Source organism: Melanerpes formicivorus, unplaced genomic scaffold (genome assembly GCF_026170545.1).
Source record: "Melanerpes formicivorus ecotype bairdi unplaced genomic scaffold, bMelFor1.0.p_v2 SCAF_8, whole genome shotgun sequence".
Classification (NCBI taxonomy): domain Eukaryota; kingdom Metazoa; phylum Chordata; class Aves; order Piciformes; family Picidae; genus Melanerpes; species Melanerpes formicivorus.
The window spans coordinates 794,315-813,271 of record NW_027142360.1 but is presented as its reverse complement, the minus strand read 5'-3'; the positions used below and the strand labels follow the sequence as shown (position 1 = coordinate 813,271).

The window sequence follows — 18,957 nt, the reverse complement described above, 5'->3', positions numbered from 1 at the left end:
CTGCTTTGCATCCTCTGGGCTGACTCGGGTCCCAAGTTTAGTCAGAGGGCCAAGATGAGGCATCTCAGTGGGGGAAAAAAAGAGTGCCTGGCCAATGAATGCTGCTGCTTTTTCCCCATCTCAGAGCTGGCAGGGCTGAGCCTCTTGCTTACACTGTGAAGAATTCCAGGGCTTTTGCTAACACAAATATGCGTTCTGAGCTTCCCCTCTCCCAGCACATATGCCAGCCACCCACCACTTGGCAGCTTCCCTCTGCCTGTTCTCACAAAGATCCGAGGATTTCCTGGCACGCTGCTTTCTGCCTCTGGAAGGATTGGGTGGCATCAGGCCTGCCAAGCGTGTTCCCTGGAGGGGAGTGCTGGAGATTTCGGTTGGGATTTTTCACCCCCCCTTTTGCTCTCTCCCTTCCCCTTTGGGACAGGCAGCCCTTACCTAAGCAGCTATGGGGTTTGATTTCCGGGGTTCACAACACGATGACAACAGGGGCGTGTTGCCCAGGCAGGCACAGCAGGCTCAGCTGCTCCAGGAGCAAGCAAGTGCCTCTGGCTCTGCAGAAGAGCTGGGCTGAAACCAGCAGACCTGTTTACAAAGCTAAAGGAAGCTGATGCCAGTGGGTGCCTGTGGGTGGCCCCAGGCTGAGCCCATTTTGTGCTGGTATAAAATCTTTCTCTGGGTCTCTTGTTCATACATAGCACAGCTACCAGAAGCAGCAGCCTCCTTTTGCCTGCAGCCTGCCTGCCAGGCTTGCTCTGGCCATGGCTTCATCCATTCAGATGCAGTAGCTGCAGGCAGTCGTGCACTGAGCTGTAGATCACAAGGGTCCTGTTGTGTGCAGCTGGTAGCCAAAGGGTGCAGAGTCGTTCCAGTGCCACAGCACTTCTGCTGCTGGCACTTTGCACAGCTTTGGCTCGTGTGCTGCTGCTGCAGGTCTGAGACAGAGAGGGAGCAGATCCAGGCCTAAGCGCTGCGGCAGAGAGCCAGGGTCATCTCCTGTTGAGCTCCTGGGGATGGAATCTGGTAGAGATTGATGCAAACAAATGCAGATTTAAAAGGGAAGGCTTTCTTCCCGGACAAGCAGAGCTGACACTCTGTAGGGACACTGCAGAGTTTGTGTATTTGCTGCTGTTATAAGCTATGTAAAATGAAAAGGGCTCCAAAGGACCAGGCACAAGGGTGTAAGCAAACCTCTGCCTGAGTTCATGTGCAGTTGATGCCCATGAATTTATGTGGCAACGTGAACTGGTTAGTCAGAGGAGCAGGCAGCAGCACCGAGGGTATGTGGGACTGGCCAGCACCAGTAGCAGCAGGCATGGGTACCTGCCCTGTGCCTGCAGAACATTCCTGTCCTTGGGGTGTTTGGGAGAACAGCAAATGCCTTTGGTCATTCCAGCAAACATCTCTTGGGAGAAACTTTTATGGTTTGCTCTGCAGGAGCTTAATCTAATCCTTCTAATGTGCTGGGAAGGAAGGGCTGCTGCACGTGTCCTCCAGCTTCTAACTGGCTCAGAAAGCAAGCACTGAGTGATGAAACTGAGGGCTTCTTAAGCTTCATTACTGTTTCATCTGCCTGCAAAACACAGAGCATGTGAAACAAAAATGATGAAGGCAGTGGAACATCTCTTTATGAGGAGAGCCTGAGGGAGCTGAGGGCTCTTTAGCCTGGAGAGGAGGAGCCTGAGGGTGACCTCACTGCTGTTGATAAAGATGTGCAGGGTGAGTGCCCAGAGGCTGGAGCCAGGCTCTGCTGGGGGATGCCCAGTGACAGCACAAGGGGCAGTGGTGGAAGCTGAGGCATAGGAAGTCCCCTGGAAACATGAGGAAGAATTATTTCCCTGTGTGAGGAGCCTGGAGCAGGCTGCCCAGGGGATTGTGGAGTCTCCCTCCCTGGAGATATTCAAAACTTGCCAGGATGTGTTCCTGTGTGATCTGCTCTAGGTGCCCCTGCTCTGGCAGGGGGTTGGACTGGATGAGCTTTCGAGGTCCCTTCCAGCCCCTAACAGCCCCTGTGACTCTGTGAATCTCCTGTTCACATACTCTGGGGATGTTCATGTCAGTCCCTGCTGTGTTTCATCACATCACCTACTGAATGCCACACTGGCTGTGGAGATGCAGGACCTGATGGTTGTACTGCAGAGAAGAGGGGTAAGAACCGATGGAGGTATAAGGTTGCTTTCTGGATGGAGGATGGATGTCTTCTGTGTCTCTCTTTGTGTTCAGCATGTTTGTATTCCTGCAATTTCTATGTCTCTTCTGCTTGATCCTAGATCCAAATTTGCTGTGCAGCCTTGGCTTGCACAGAGTTGTACTGAGAATCATAGAACAATAGGTGTTGGTAGTGACCTCTGGAGGTGATCTAGTCCAATGCCACTGCCCTGTGAGGATGTCATGGGAGATAGTGTCCAAAGCCTTGCTGAAGTAGAGGCAGGCAGCATGCACTGCTCTCCCCTGAGCCAACTGTTGATGGCATGGGCTCTCCTGTTCCTCTCAGTGTACTCCCCTGCCACTGAGGGAGCTGAGCAGAACACCACTTGAGCTCCTGCCCCATCAACCAATTGTCCCAGGGCCTTGAATTCTTTTTCAATCGTCCTGCTGCCCTTCTTATCAATTCCATCACTCCCAGCTTGTATTAGCAGCAAGGGGTAATAGTCAGAGGGCTGGATTAGCTTAGGGAGGCTCCTGGTGATGTCCCTTACCCAAGCCTCAGGTAGGGAGCAGACCTCCCTGTGGGGTGGGTTGGGATGACATGTGGGTCCCTCAGTACCCCCCAGGAGAGAGTCCCCAACAACTATAACCCTTCTCCTTTTCTGTGTGGAGCTGGTCCTTATAGCTGGTGGGGACTGCTTGGGCTTAGACATCTCCCCAGATGGCTGTTCCTCAGCCCTCTCATCCCCATTGCCCTCAGCCTGCAGGGCCTCAGAGTTATTATGCAAGGGCAATGGAAGAGGAGGAGAAGGCCGGGATGGATTTCCCTTGCTTCCCCTGGCAGGGACTTGTATCCATCCCTCCCTGTTTCCAGGGACACTTCCCTCATCAGGGGAGGTCTGCAGAGCCTGCTCCCACAAATCTAACTCCCTTTGGCTTTCCCTTATTGACCTGAGCCTAGAAACTTCATCCTTCAGCTCGGCCACTTCGTCCTTTAACTCTGCCACCAGACTGAGGAGAAAGTTCACCTCCTCACACCTGACACAGGTGTTCCCTCCTTGCCAGGCTCCAGCTCCCCATGGTCCAGGGGTTTAGTGTTAGTTATTAAAAAAGCCATAAACCAATTATACCCCACAAAGTTCTGTAATTGGCCTGAGCTGCCCCAGGGGCGATGCCCGGCGCCTGCAGCGGGGCAGAAGGCTCTGCAGCCACCACGGCCTCATGCGCACCGCCCCGGCGGGGCTCGACCCGCCCGCAGCTGACGTCCCGCTCCCGAGCGGGCTCCCGAGCGGGCTCCCGAGAGGATACCCCTGCCGGACCTCACCGCCCCCCGGGCTCCTCCCGCCCCGCAAAGCCCCGAAAAGAAAGCAAAAGCCAGGGAGAAAGCGCTCGGTTCAAGCGCACCGCCCCGGCGGGGTTCGACCCGCCCGCAGCTGACGAGCTCCCGAGCGGGCTCCCCAGCGGGCTGGCGAGAGGATGCCCCTGCCGGACCTCACCGCCTCCCGGCCTCCTCCCGACCCGCAAAGAAAGCAAAAGCAAGGGAGAAAGCTCTCGGTTCAGGCGCAGCGTCCCGGCTGCCGGTCCCCGACGGCTCTGCAGCCAAAATTTTGCCTGGTGTTGCTTTTGCTGCTTGAAGAAGCCCTTCTTGTTGTGCTGCATGTCCTTTGCCAGACCCCAAGAGGGCCTTACCTTTCCTTGTCACATCCCTACCTACTCTGGCAACGTTCCTGTATGCCTCCCAAGTGACCTTTGCCCACATACTGTGAACTTCCTTCCTCAACCTGAGTTTTGCCATCACACACCCGACACCACAGCATGTTTCTGTGGCAGCAGGGAGTGATGTAGGAGGCTGTGCTCTGCTCATGTTCCACAATTCAAGGCACATCATCCGTGTCTCCCTCCTTCCCCACCCCCAAAGGAAGATTTTGGATTCTTGGCAAAAGAAGTGTTTTATACCCTCTCACTTTCCTCCTCAGGATAGTTTCAGAATGCTACCTGAAGCTCCATGGTATTTATAGCTTGGGAGTTTCAGGGTTCTCTGCTGTAGTGTGGGCTGCACTCCCACAGGAGACTGCGTGTCCCTTGATATGCCACAGCTTGTTGTCTTTGCTTGAGGCTCCTTGTTAACTTGCCAGCTCAAGATAGGAACCATGAGCTATTCAAAGAACCTGCCTTCCTCAGCCTAAACACTTCAAAAAAACTGGGCTTAAAAGAGTTTTCCTGCAAACATTAGTCATGGGATATAGAAAATAACCCAAAGCCTTACAAAAAAGAACAGCAGACATAATCTGCTTCTGCAAACTTTAAAGGAAACAAAATATGGCAATTTGGTGCCAAGATATAAGAACATAAATCAAAATAACCAAACCCCAAACTCCAAACACTCACAGATGTGGCTGGTCCTCTGCTGGATACAGCACTGGCTGGATGAGTGGCCCAAACAGTGGTGGTCAGTGGAGTTAAATCTACCAGGCACCAGTGGTGTTCCCCAGGGCTCAGCATTGGGACCACTTCTGTTCAACATCTTGATTGATGACCTTGATGAGGACACAGAGAGTGTCAGCAGTAAGCTCACAGATAACACTAGGTTAGGTGGAGAGTTGATCTGCACCAGGGCAGCGAGGCTCTGCAGAGGGAATTGGATTGGATCCATGGCCAACATTCCCAGGATGAGCTTCAACAAGGCCAAGTGCCAGATTCTGCACTTGGGTCACAACAAAGCCAAGCAATGCTGCAGGCTTGGGGCAGTGTGGCTGGAAAGCTGCTGGCAGAAAGGGGTCTGGGGGTGCTGATGGCCAAGCAGCTGAACAGGAGCCAGCAGTGTGCCCAGGTGGCCAAGAAAGCCAAAGGCATCCTGGCTGGGATCAGCAATGCTGTGGCCAGCAGGAGCAGGGAGGGGATTGTCCCCTGGGACTCAGCTCTGGGGAGGCCACACCTTGAGGGTTGTCTCCAGTTTGGGCACCTCAATAGCAGAGAGATGTGGAGGGGATGGAGCCAGGGCAGAGCAGGGCAAGGAAGCTGGGAAGGGCCTGGAGAAGAAATCTGCTGGAGAGTGACTGAAGGAGCTGGGGATGGTTAGTGTGAAACAGAGGAGGCTGAGGGGAGACCTCCTGGCTCTCTACAGCTACCTGAAAGGAGGTTGTGGAGAGGTTGGTGCTGGTCTCTTCTCCCAGGGAATTAGTGACAGAACAAGAGGGAACAGCCTCAAGCTGCAGCAGGGCAGGGTTAGACTGGACAGTAGGAAGAATTTGTTCCCAGGAATGTGCTGCCCAGGGAGGTGGTGGAGTCCCCAAGCCTGGCTGTGTTTAAAGGTGTTTTGGATGTGGTGCTTGAGGCTATGGTTTAGGGGTGACCCTTGTAGAGTACCCTTTGTCCAGCCCAGCCTTCTGGTGTTAAGATGCAAAGAAGCAAGGTCTCATCATGCTTACAGGTGGGAACTGTGACATGACCATGAGTTCACAGTGGGATGAACACCCCTAAAGGCCAAGTTGTTTTTTATCAGCTAAGCATTGGAATGAAATTCCAATTCTTTCACCCCAGAGGTACTTAGTTGCTAACCCTTTCTACAGACAGGCTATAGCCTCTTTTTTTTGTGTCTAATATTGTTGCTCTATTTTACCTGAGGCAGTCTGATATAGTGTCTATCTCTGGTTAGCTCTGGTCAGGAAGAAATAAGGACATCTTATGAATGATTTTTTTTTGATTGTTCTTCATTTTACCTTTTTCTTTGGCTCTTGTTCCTTGAAGACACCTTAGAGCTTGCCACAAGGTCTGCTGAAGTCCTCCTGCACTATGTTGTCTGCTTTCTATACCACTGCAAACATTTCCTCGGTGCTCTTGGTTGGGAAGAGTCAATGGTTAGGGTCTGGGGGGTGGTAGGACTTCTAGATGCACTTCAGAGAGGTTCACTCTGTGTACCATAAAGTCCAGGTGGGTCTGGAGTATGTTGGATAACATAATGTGGTAACTGAAGTTAATAGCAAGACAGGAGGAAACCAAGCCCTGACAGGACAACTGCCATTGGACAGTACAGCAGCACTGCAGATGGAAGATTTGGTTTCCAGCAGAGTTTGGATTGCCAGGGCATCTGAGTTTATGCCAAAAAGATACTATTGTATGGGAAGCAGGCTCCTGAGGATGGAGGACGTGCCCAGCTCAGTGGGGATGCTTGGCATGACTGCCCTGGTGACAACAGGGGGGTTGTTCAGTGTCCTCCTATCTCATTGTTCCTTTCAGCATTCTGGACTCACACAATCCCATGTGCTCAACCCTCACAAGCTTTCCCTTGCTGACCTGTTGTTTTAGGGTTGCATTTGCACACAGACACAAGCCCCCAGATTTGGAGATTCACCCCCAGAGTGGAGATTTACCCCCTGAATAAAGCACCAGACTAGCTCAGGAGCTTGGGAGCAAAATGAAGTTATATTTACAGGATGGACTACATATGAAATGATATAAGGTGATAAGACATGGACAAAATAAATGTAGCTATGTTTACAGCTCAACAGCGAGAAGTACCCCTTGGGCAGATTCACACCCCACCCTGTTTCACCTCCCCTGCAGCTCACAGACACAGCAAAAGTCAGTCCAGCCAGCAGAAGGGCAGGAGGGAGACAGAGCAGCCAAGCAAGCAAAGAAGCTGCAGAGAGAACAGAGAAAGCAAACTTGTGCTCCTAAACTATGCAGAACATTGCAGAGCCAAGGACATTCAATACATTTATCACTATTTACCTTTGCTTAGCCTCTTAGAACTAAATCATCCAGCCCCTTAACTGAATTCTCTGGAAGGATCTAATTCTTACCTACAATTTAAGCATAGCTTTTCAACTGTAACCCCTGTAAATCAGTCTCCCCTCCCTGCCTTGTGCAGGTCCTTACCAGCTCTTATGGCACATGGGCTGCATCCTCTCATTTATAGCTGCTGCTGCTGCCTGGGGGACAGAGCATTACTTCTGTGTGAAAGTGTCTGGTAGCCTATGACTGAAATCAAAACCCTTCCTCTGTGCTTAACAACCCAGGGGCCTCCTAGTGCCCCAGCAGCTCCTACTGACTGCTGTGGGGCTAGGACGGACAGATTGGTGCTGGGATAAAGAAAGTTGGGTTTTCTGTGAGTAGTTACTGAAGGAGAAAGCAATGATCTGACCTCTGGCCTTGTCTCTGTGCTGCCTGCTGGCCAAGGTGCCAACCGCTTCTACGACAACATAGAGGACATGATCGGCTTCCGGCCCTGGCCCGTCATCAAGATATGCTGGCTGGTGGTCACCCCGGGGCTCTGCCTGGTAAGGGGCACACTGGGACACATGGCACACTGGGACACATGGCACAATGGGACACATGGCACACTGGGACACATGGCACACTGAGAAACATGGCACACTGGGACACATGGCACAATGGGACACATGGCACACTGGGACACATGGCACACTGAGACACATGGCACAGTGGGACACATGGCACACTGGGACACATGGCATAATGGGACACATGGCACAATGGGACACATGGCACACTGGGACACATGGCACACTGAGACACATGGCACAGTGGGACACATGGCACACTGGGACACATGGCATAATGGGACACATGGCACAATGGGACACATGGCACACTGGGACACATGGCACACTGGGACACATGGCATACTGGGCCAAGGGCAGCCTTAGGCACGTGGGTTGGGGCAATCCCAGGCACAGGGGTAGGCTGGGTAAGGAGTGGCTCAGGAGCAGTCTGGAGGAGAAAGACTTGGGGGTGTCAGCTGGTGACAAACTCAGCATGAGCTGGCAGTGTGCACTTGCAGCAAGAAGGCCAACTGTGTCCTGGGCTGTATCGAAAGGAGTGTGACCAGCAGGGCAAGGGAGGGGATTCTGTCCCTCTGCTCTGCTCTTGTGAGACCCTGCCTGGAGTACTGCATCCACTACTGGTGCCCCCAGCATAAGAGGGACCTGGAGCTGCTGGAGTGGGTCCAGAGGAGGCCACAAGGATGATCAGAGGGCAGAGGCACCTTCCCCATGGGGACAGGCTGAGGGAGATGAAGAAAAGAAGGCTCCAGGGAGACCTTAGAGTGGCCTCCCAGTACCTGAAGGGGCCTAGAGGACTTTTTACAAGGGCTTATAGTGATTGAACAAGAGGGAATGGATTGAAGCTTGAGGAGCGTAGACTGAGACTGGTGATGGGGCAGAAATTCTTTAGAGTGAGAGTGGTGAGACACTGGAACAGGTTGCCCAGGGAGGTCATGAATGCCCTCTCCCTGGAGGTGTACAAGTTCAGGCTGGATGAAGCTTTGAATGACCTGATCTAGTGGAAGGTGTCCCTGCCCATGGCAGGGGAGTTGGAACTGGATGACTAACCCTAAGGTCCCTTCCCACCTAAACCATTCTGTGCATCTATGGATCTATTATTCTCTGTCCCTGGGTTCTCAGTAGATTTGTCTTCAAGGTGCTGCTGTAATTTCCCCAAACTGCTGTGGGGAAGCAGAAGCTTGTCCAAAGCTGAGGCAGCTATTCATTTCCTTTGCAAGACCTTATCTTTTCCCTGGGAAATTAATTGAGCCTGGAAAGACACTTGCTTGCTGTGATGGGAAAGGCAAATGTATGCTCCAAGCCTGGAGAGGCTTTTGACTAGAAGCCCAGTGAGAATCAGCCTGCTCTGAAAGGCTTGCTTGAGCCTGTGTTTCTGTGACCTCCTGTGGCTCAGGCAGGTCCTTCCACAGCCATTTGCTTTGTGTGTTATTAAATCTCTTGCAAAACCTCTCTGGCAGCTGTGTTTAAAGAAGGTGCAGCCTAAGTTAGGCAAGTTCTAGCCTGTCGTATCCAGTCCTGCTCCACTGGCTTTTGCATGATTTCTGCGCCAGGTAGTGCTCCTGCATCTGATGATGAGAGTTGTTTTCTGTGGCTTCAGTGGAAACAGAGCTCTATAGCCACAGCTTACAAAAGATTTCTAGCCCTTTGTCCTCAGGCTCCAGCAGGAGGTGACTGTCAAGGAAATTTTCAAAGCCAGCCTGATCCAGCTCAAAGAGAGCTCTGTTGCCAAGAGGGGTAAATATGTGCCCAGATGTTACTTCTGGAGCTCTTCTGCTTTTGATATGAATAAACTGCTACCTCAGTGCTGTAACAGCTTTGCTTAGGTTGAACTCTTAGGAACCTGAAGTCTTTATACTGTGGAGAAGTCTTGCCCTTCCTCCTTGTGCAGTCCAGCATGCACCAAGCTCTGCCTCAATGCAGCTAGCAAGGTCCATGCTGGCTCTTAAGGGGGCTACAAGAAAGCTGGGGAGGGACTTTTTAGGGTGTCAGGGAGTGATAGGACTGGGGGTGGGGTGGAGCAAAACTAGAAATGGGTAGATTAGGATTGGATGTTAGGAAGAAGTTGCTCCCCATGAGGGTGGTGAGAGCCTGGCACAGGTTGCCCAGGGAGGTGGTGGAAGCCTCCTGCCTGGAGGTGTTTGCAGCCAGGCTGGATGTGGCTGTGAGCAACCTGCTGCAGTGTGAGGTGTCCCTGCCCATGGCAGGGGGGTTGGAACTGGCTGAGCCTTGAGGTCTCTTCCAGCCCTGACAATTCTGTGAATCATGCAAGTCATCAGAGCCTTTGCCACCCAGCTGCTGCCTGTGGGGTGGGCAGGCTGCCTGGCTTTCTCTGGCCATGTCTGTTTTCTCCTCCTCAGGCTGTCTTCCTGTTTTCCCTGATCAAGTACAAACCCCTGAAGTACAACAATTCCTACGTGTACCCACCCTGGGGCTACGTGGTGGGCTGGTTGATGGCACTCTCCTCCATGGTCTGCATTCCTCTCTATGCCATCTTCATCCTCCTGAAGACCAAAGGACCCCTGAAGCAGGTACTGGGTTTGTGGTCACTGGGCTTCCAGTTGCTACTTCATTCAGGTGGCTCATGAGAAGGGCCCCAGGGAAGATACACATTTCTTCTTGGAGAAGGAACAGGGGGTGGGAGTGGTCCCTCTCCAGAATGCCCCATAGCTCTTGCTGGCAATGTGGAGGGCTTGGAGAGTCTCAGCAGAGCTTCACCAAATGTCTCATCATGGTGATGCGCTGTGCTCAGTGCCGTACGTAGACACGCGCAGAGCGTCTCTGATGCTGGCTGCAATAGATGCAGAGGGAGCTGCCTGAGCTCACAGGCTGGGTGGTCATGGCCCAGGTGGTCCTGCTGGCTATGGAAGTGCAGCTGGCATGCCCCCACCTTTGCTTCCTCTCTCCCTACTGACTGGTGTCTGTGCAAACGAGGGGCAAGGCTAGGATGTGCCTTGCAATTAGTTCCTGTCCCTTGCCCCTGCTCCCTTTTTAGTTCTGGGCCAGGACCATGTTATTCTCTGAAGACATGACAAGAAAAGCTGTGTGGCTGATCAAGAGGACATGCTCTCAGAGCTGTACAGGGATACTCTTTGCCATGCCCAAGCCTATCCTCTTTCCTTGTAGACACCATGTCCTAGCAAGAAGTATGTCTGGGCAGATGGTGTCACAGAGATGCCACTCCACATGATCCACCAAGGAATCACAGGCTCACAGGAACACTCAGGTTGGAAAAGAGCCTCAGGATTACCAAGTCCAACCATTTAACCCTATTCTGCAAGGGTCACCCCTAAACCATAGCCTCAAGCACCACAGCCAAACCACTTTTAAACACATCCAGGCTTGGGCACTCCACCACCTCCCTGGGCAGCACATTCCAAGCCCTGACCACTCTTGCTGGGAACAAATTCTTCCTACTGTCCAGTCTGACCCTGCCCTGCTGCAGCTTGAGGCTGTTCCCTCTTGTTCTATCACTAATTACCTGGGAGAAGAGACCAGCACCAACCTCTCCACAACCTCCTTTCAGGTAGCTGTAGAGAGCCAGGAGGTCTGCCCTCAGCCTCCTCTCTTTTAGGGAACCCCCGGAGTACAATTTCTTTGCTGGTCCTTCCACATCCTCACTAACTGTAGACTCACCTGCTGGTTGGGGTGGGGAGCAGGTGCACAGGGGACAGGAGCATCCCTGTGGCTTTAGTATAGGTGTGACAATCACATTGTGGGGTCATGGGGATGAGAAGCCTTCACTGCCAACTGTCAGGGAGACTCCCTTGGCTCCCTTGCCTTGGAGAAGGTGCATCTGAGCCCACAAGGCTTTTGTTTGCTGTTTGGGAGATGTGAGTTAATAGGGAGTGACATGAGATGTGGCAGAACTGGCCAGTGTCCATCTCAGGCTCAGGGGAAGAGACAGTGCAATGCCCAGGCAGAAGCAGCAGCACTGAGTCTTCAGTGAGAGAATGAGAGGAGCATAGGCTTTCCAGGCAGGGAGCTGGGAGAGAAGCAGGAGGCTGTGAAAGAGTTCTTGTTCAGCTGCCTTGGGCCTTGGGCCTGCTGGTTGCCGTCGGTGGCCATCAAGAGATGAAAAGGTTAGGAGGGAGCTGGCACCTGCCAGGATGAGGAACCCCAGGGGAACCTGTGCTGCTTTGAGCTTTACCAGGGGTCTAAAAGCCCAAATGGTAACAGAGAGAGAGTCCTCCCCCCTCCTTTTCCTGTTAAGATAAGATAAAACAAAACCAGGTAGGGGAAGGGAGAGGTGAATTGATGAAAGAAACAGCCTGGAATCAGTTTGGAAGTAGAAGAGGTAAACTTTTTAACTGTATAGGATGAAGAGGAAAATATACAAACCCAAGCCTGCATGGCCTGGTATTCCCTGGATGGAAGTGAATTTAGTTCTTTAGAAAGCCTGGATGCAGCTTGGAAAAGTAGGCCCTGAGCACGTGGTCAGTGCAGGAAGCAGCAGCAGCAGCAGCAGCAGCAAATAATAATGATGATGATGATGATGATGATGATGATGATGATGATGATGATGATGATCTCTCTGGAGCAGGCAAGGCAGGGAAAGAGAGAGCAGGAACTGCCCTTTTGACAGGCTTGCTGGACAGGAAGGGGGAGTGGAACAGACCACCTTTGACCCAGGGGACCCCTCCTCCTGGGAGGGGGAAAATCAAGTCGCTCTCTGTCCACCCTGATCAAGTTTCTTTTGTCCAGATGGGGGCTGGGTTCTTTCAGCCCCCAACCAGGATGGGTGTAACCCAGCACAGAACCCTATGCCAAGGTGATGTGAAACGATTTGCTCCAAGTTCAGACCTTGAGTCCTGCCTCTTTCAACCCTCTCCTGTGCTTCAGGACATCGAGTGGTAATGCCCTTTCCTGCAGCAAGTTTGAGGAGTCTGCCTGGGTGCCTGGCAGAGCCTGGCTGCCCACAGCTCAGAGGCTTCGTGTGTCTAAAGGAGGAGCTGGAGCTGTCTGGATGGCCTGCCTGCTAACCAAGCAACATTTCTCACCTGCTGCAAAGTGCTCTGAGCCGTTGGAGTGAAATGTTGCTGCGAGTGGTGCTCATGCTGATTTGTACAGCACATCCGAGGGATTCATTTGGCCAGTTTCTGACTGAAGGTTGTTCTCTTTGCCCTGATTTAGATTACATGAGTTGTCATTTCCAGGGGCTTCTCAGCTGACAGTTGACACAGTTTGTTGATGATGCCAAGCTGACTGGTGCAGCTGACAAGACTGAGGGACAGGATGCCATCCAGAGGGACCCAGACATGCTGGAGAAGTGAGCTCAGCTGAATCTCATGAGGTTCAATTACACAAAGTGCAAGGTCCTGAACCTGGGCTGGGGCAATCCTTGTTACTAATACAGGCTGTGGGGTGATGAGCTTGAGAGCAACCCTGCAGAAAAGGGCTTGGGAGTGCTGGTGCATGAGAAGCTGGACATGAGCCAGCAATGGGTACTTGAAGCCCAGAAGGCAAACTGTGTCCTGGGCTGCATCAAAAGCAGCATGGCCAGCTCAGGAGAGGTGATTCTGCCACCCTGCTCTGCTCTCCTGAGACCTCACCTGGAGTACTGTGTACAGGTCTGGAGTCCTCAACACAGGAAGGACATGGACCTGATGGAGCAGGTCAAGAAGAGAGCCCCAAAGATGATCAGAGGGCTGGAGCACCTCTGGTACGGGGACAGGCTGAGAGAGTTGGGGCTGTTCAGCCTGGAGAAGAGAAGGCTCTGGGGAGACCTTAGAGCTGCATTTCAATATCCAAAGGGGACCTGTGAGAAAGCTGGGGAGGAACTCTTTGCAAGGGCATAGAGCAAGAGGACAAGGACCAGTGGCTTGAACTAGAGCAGGGTGGATTGAGGTTGAATTTTAGGAAGAAGTGCTTTACAATGAGTGTAGTGAAATACTGTAACATCCCTGGACACAATCAAGGTCAAACTTGAAGGGGCCCTGAGGAGCCTGATGGAGATGTCCCTGCTCACTACAGGGGGGTTGGAGAAGATGACCTTTGAGGGTCCCTTCCAATCCAATGCTTTCTTTGCCTTTTTTTGTTTTGTTGTTGTTCTTTTCTTGTGTTAGTATGAAGAAATTTCCAAGGATGTGGTTTAGGCATGTAGGAAACAATCATCTGCTCAGCCTGGGCTGATTCAAGGGACAGTTGAAGCCAGCCACACAACACTTGGTGGGGCAGTTTCTCCCGTTTTGCAAACAGTTTCTCTTCCCTTCCTTCAGCCATACCCCAGAAATGTAGTGAATTAATTGTCTGGCACAGATGCTTCCAGGCACGGTGCCTCTCAGATGGATATTGCAAACCATTCCCTGGAAGCAAGTTTGTAAATGGTAATTATGATCAGCCCCTGAGACAAACTGCTTCCCCTTGTCACACTCGACTGACCAAGGAACACAAATGTTGGTTCCTAATGTGTCTGATTAAGACAGCTCAGGCTCCATGGACTGAGAACTCAGAATGAGCAGCTCATAGAGCAGCTGCAGGCTGGTGGTTTGAGAAATCATGGGGTGAGTACTTGTGAATAAATGAGCAAAATCCAGGATTCTGGCAGGCACTTCAGAAGCAGCAGAAGCACTGAGGCTAATCCAGCGAGTCATGGGCGAACTTGCCGCTCGTGATGTGCTTTGCAAGGGAGGAGCATGAGGGACGTGAGGACTTTCAGCTCCGTGGTTAAGACATCCAAGTTCATGAACCCATAAGAGCAGGCTGGCACCTTTTGCCCCAAGGACTCCCAGTTCTTTGCATTTGTAGAGAATAAACTCCCCAGGTTTGATCCAGCAGTCATCTCTGTGTGTGTGTGTGGAGCAGCCTGCCAGCACCACGGCACCGCAGAGCACAGAGGCAGATGAGGGCAGGCAGCTGCCCTGTAACATCTGCATCATTGCAGTCTGGCTGGCTGGAAGAAGGAATCTGGGATAGCCTGGGGGCAGGCACAAGTCTGTGAACAGAATGCTTTACCAGGGAAATGGAAATGAGGTAGGTATCACCTGTCAGCCTGTTTTGGACCATAGCAGGAGATGCCCAGCATTTTCTGGTAGTCAGAAGGTTCCACAGCTCCCACCAAAGCCAGCAGAAAGCACAGGTACTTCACACACACAGGGCTTTATGGGGTTTTTCCCACAGCCAGAGGAAATGTATGTGGGGCTAATCCCTAGCAGCTTCCTCCTAGAAACACATCTGTGAACTGTCAGTCCACAGCCCAGCTTTGAGCCCAGGAGTGGAATCATTGCCATGGAGAGCAGTTACAGCAAGCCTGCTCTCCTTTCTCTCCTGTTCACTGCCATCCAGCAGGAGAGAGGCAGGGAGCTGGGAGCTCTCTGGATGTCTTTGCCCCCAGCAGTGCCTGTGGCTCACTCTCGGGTGTCAGTTCGTTATCAGCCTGACTAACGAGGCCTCCCTCCCTCCCGCAGCGGCTGGCGCAGCTGATCGCCCCGGCGCCGGATCTGCCGCAGCCCAAGCGAGGCGCGGCGGGGCCGGCCGGACTGCAGCGCCAGGGATGGGCCCCTCCGCTCCAGGAGGTGGTCAGCGTCACAGAGAGAGAAACCCACTTCTGAGGCACTGGGGACGGCTCCTCCATGCCCTGGACTGATCCGCTCTCTTCTTCCCAAAGTGGTTTCTTTTCTCCTGGGCTTTTCACGTCTCCGCTTCACGTCTGAGACAAACGCCTGGGACACCCTCACCTTCCAGCCAGCTGGCTGCACCCACCGGGGACAGCGTTTCTTTGAACACCCTGGGGACAACTCCCCCTGTCAGCGCATGGGGAGAGAACACCACACTTGTCAGAAGTCTCCTCCAGGTCTGACACCGGTGGGGAAGAGAAAAAATGTGTTACCAAAACAAAGCGACCGAGCCAAAACCCAGCAACAACAACAACAACAAAAGGAGAACCAAAAGCTATCATATTGGGAGGATGAAAGGAAACCACGGTGGTGAGAGAGAGTAGAGAGTAAAGGCATGCAGGAGCAAAGTTAGGGCTGTTAAGGCACTAAGTGATGGGATATTAGCACAAGGGAATAAGTTGGTTCAGAAGTACATAAGAAGCTGGAGGGTGACAAAGGAAAGTGCATTGCTAGGGCACCTTTGTACAAGGGAGAGAGAGACAGGAGCATATCATAGGCAGTGATAAAAGGCTGCAATGTAGTCAGGGGTTCAGTTGTTACTGAAAGGGAGGAGAGTGACAGGGTTCATAGCTGGATGATGGATCTCAAGGCCTTCTTAGGAGGGAAAGGGGGTGAGGAATAACTATCCAGGGGACTCTCTTTTGGCCAAAACTACACAGCCCAGTGGAAACCCCTCTGAGAGTGAAATGGCCGAGTATTTGACAGTCCTTTCAGAAGGTTCATGGCATGCAGGGCAAGTCCCAGAGCAGCTGCATCACAAGAGGGAGAAATGAGCCCCTGGGGACTGCAGAGCCACAGACTGAACTGCACTGCTGGGGCACTTCCTAGAGGAACGAATGAAGGAGTTGGTGGCCCTGATGCTGTGCTGCAGTGTAGCTTTGGGGTGAGAGTGGGAGAGGGATTGTGCTCCTGCAGCTTTGCTGCAGATGACTTGCTCAGGGGAGAAGGAAGACATAATCAGGTGCAATAATCATAAGCTCAGGCAAGACAAAGTGATAATGAATAGCTCAGATGTGTTCAGTGGAAGCAGATTGTGTTGAACCGAAGGTCTCTCCTTGCCAGACCTGCTCACGAACATGAGGCAATGGCTTGCAGGGATTGCACTTGGATGTTGCTTTTAGTGCAGAGCCACACAGCTCTGTCCTGTGGAGCCTGGGGCTGTAAAATTCCCTGGCAAAAGCTGCTTGAATGCCTATCAGAGTCTCACAGCTAAAACCACAGGAAAAGAGAGTGGCAGGATCCCTGCAGCAGCTTTCCTCTGGCTGGCAGCACGTGGCTGCGTTACAAATAACAGTGCAGCAAACCAGGCCAGAGAAAAGCCATTAAAAAGAATCAGAGATGCCACAGACTCCTTCCCCTTGATTCTTGTTCCAAGTAATTGCTTCTCCCTGCGCTGGGTGGAGATAAACCACTGGCCCTGAAAGCAAGGAGGAATATCAGGGCTCATCTGTGCGGTGTGCTACCTGCTCCCATTGCTATGGGAACCTTATCTTCTGCAGCTTCCTCTGAGTTTAACCGGGAATTAGCACAGGGCAATCTTTCCCCCAGTTAATTTCCTTCCCTTTAAACACCAAAAATTGCTCCTGAAACAAGCACAGGGAGTCAAGTATCAGAATTTGTACCTGTCAGGGACATCATTGTTTGATTGGAGGTGGTTTGCTGTGCAGGGCAGCGATAGCTGCAAGGCTCATTCTGGTAGCCTGCAGAGGGCTGTGGCACCACTCAGATGCCATTTATTTCATTGTGATGTTGGAAAGAGCTGAATGTCACCTTGTAGCAATGGGCACAGGGAGAGCTGAGCAGCCAGAGGTTTGCAGTCAGGCCTCATGGTAAGTATTTTGGTGCTTCCTCCCCCACCCCCCCCTTCCCTTCCACCCAAATCTTGAGCAGCGCTGCTGGGAGAGCAGCTCCCTTCAGCAGGTTGCTGCCTGCAGCCCAAGCAAAAAGTCAGTGGCTGGCACCAAGGAGCAGCAGTACCAGGGTGGCACAGCCTCATCAGCTGGAGAAATCACTGGGCCCAAGGAGGTGCTGGACATCTTCTGGGTGCTTGCTCTGTGGCTGCCTCCTCATGCTCAGAGCTCCAGCAGGGATGGAGTTTTGATTTAAGGAATGGGCTGCAGCTCATATTCCTGGCTTTGAGGAAACCTCTCTTCTCCAAACAACAGAAAGGAACATTAAAGGCCTGGGATTTGCCATCCAGATTCACCCTGAAGCACTGGCACCTCTTTTTGTAGTACCTTTGGGAGGACATTTAACCCCTTTGCTCCTGCTGGCATACCTTTAAGATGTAAGGTGGTGTTGCACTGCCAGAGAAGTCATGGAGATATGGTCACTCCTTTTATCTGAGGCAGGTGGATAACACTGCAACAATCCTAGACAGAAATAAATCACTTTTCAAGCTTGAACAAGAGTGTGGGGCTGTGTTATTGAAAATAAATACTGCATAAACTGATTCACAGAATCACAGAATGCTCTGGGTTGGAAGGGGCCTCCAAAGCTCATCCAGTCAGCAGTCAGCAGGGACATCCCCCACTAGCTCAGGTTGGTCAGAGCCCTGTTGAATATCTCCAGGGAAGGGGCCCCAACCACCTCCCTGGGCAACCTGTTCCTGTGTTTCACTACCCTCATAGTAAAGAGTTTAACATCCAAGCTAAGTCTGATCTTTTCCTCTGCTGCTTCCATGTAACCCCACAGCAGCATGGGACCTTTTTCTGGAAGCAGCACTCTTTGGTAAAGCCAGAGGGGGTATTGCTGTCCCCATTGAGAGCAATGTCAAAGTTCCCAGGATCAAGAGAGTAGTCGAGGTGCTTTGGATGGGATTGGCAGAGCCTTGGATGGGATTGGCAGAGCCTCAGGCAGTTTAGGGAAAAGCTCAGTGACCCAGGTACACCCAGCTGGGCCAAGAGAAGAAAGATGCTACCAATGGCTATCTTTTGCTGTGAGCAAGTGTGGTAAGAGACCAAGTGATGGTTTGCCAAACTCATGCAACCATTTCAGGCATTGCTGTGTGCACATAACAGATCTGACAGGGCCCCACTGCTCCCTGGAAGTGAGCCCCTCTGGAGATCTTGGAGTCTGATGGGCAACTGTTCCCCTCCTGCACAACGCTCAGGCGGTAAGCACACAGTTGAAGGGATGGCACAGAAGGAGGGCACATTTCCCCCTCTGTAATCCTTGATAACAAGTCCAGAGGAGGCCAAAGGGATGATCCAGGGGCTGGAACACCTCTGCTATGAAGATAGGCTGAGGGAGCTGGGGTTGAGCTGCGGTTGTTCAGCCTGGAGAAGACTCCGGGGGGAGCTGCCTTCCAGCACCTAAAGGGATCCTGCAGGAAGGCTGCAGAGGGACTTTTTACAAGAGTGTCCATCCACAGACAAGGGGAAATGGATTCCAGCTGAAGGAGAATAGGTTTAGATTGGATCTTAGGAAGAAATTCTGCACTACAAGGATGGAAATAGTCTGGAATGGATTGTCCAGAGAGGCTGTGGATGCCTCCTCCCTGGAGATCTTCAAGGCCAGGCTGGATGGTGACCTGGGTAACCTGGGCTGGTTGAGAGGTGTCCCTGCCCATGGCAGGGGGTTGGGTTGGATGATCTCTGAGGTCTCTTCCAGCCTAAGCTGTCCTAAGATTCTGTGAACATGCCAGGATATGATGCATGTGAAGCTGAAGTCCAAGGGAAGTTACGAGGTGGCCATACTGTGCTGCTCTTCCTGCTCAGGAGAAAACCACAGGAGGGGAACAGTTGCTCATCAGACTCCAAGGTCTCCAGAAGTGCTTATTTCCAGGGTTGGAACTGGATGATCCTTGAGGTCCCTTCCAACCCTAACAATTCTATGACTCTGTATAGCAGACAGGAGTCATCCATCAAGCACCTCATTGCCACCACTGGGTTTTC

At 52.2% G+C, this 18,957-nt stretch overlaps 1 protein-coding gene across 2 annotated transcripts in view; it reads left to right on the top strand.

The window, feature by feature from the left end:
- The window catches only part of LOC137442788 (sodium- and chloride-dependent betaine transporter-like), a 52,118-nt gene extending 34,664 nt beyond the window's left edge, over positions 1–17,454 (top strand). For both annotated transcript variants that reach the window (XM_068141775.1, XM_068141776.1), the window contains exons 13-15: positions 7,321–7,421; positions 9,806–9,976; positions 14,852–17,454. In XM_068141775.1, the coding sequence (XP_067997876.1) occupies positions 7,321–7,421; positions 9,806–9,976; positions 14,852–14,995 (416 nt within the window). In that variant the 3' untranslated portion in view covers positions 14,996–17,454. The remainder of the gene's footprint in view (positions 1–7,320; positions 7,422–9,805; positions 9,977–14,851) is intronic.
- Positions 17,455–18,957: the final 1,503 nt, after the last annotated feature.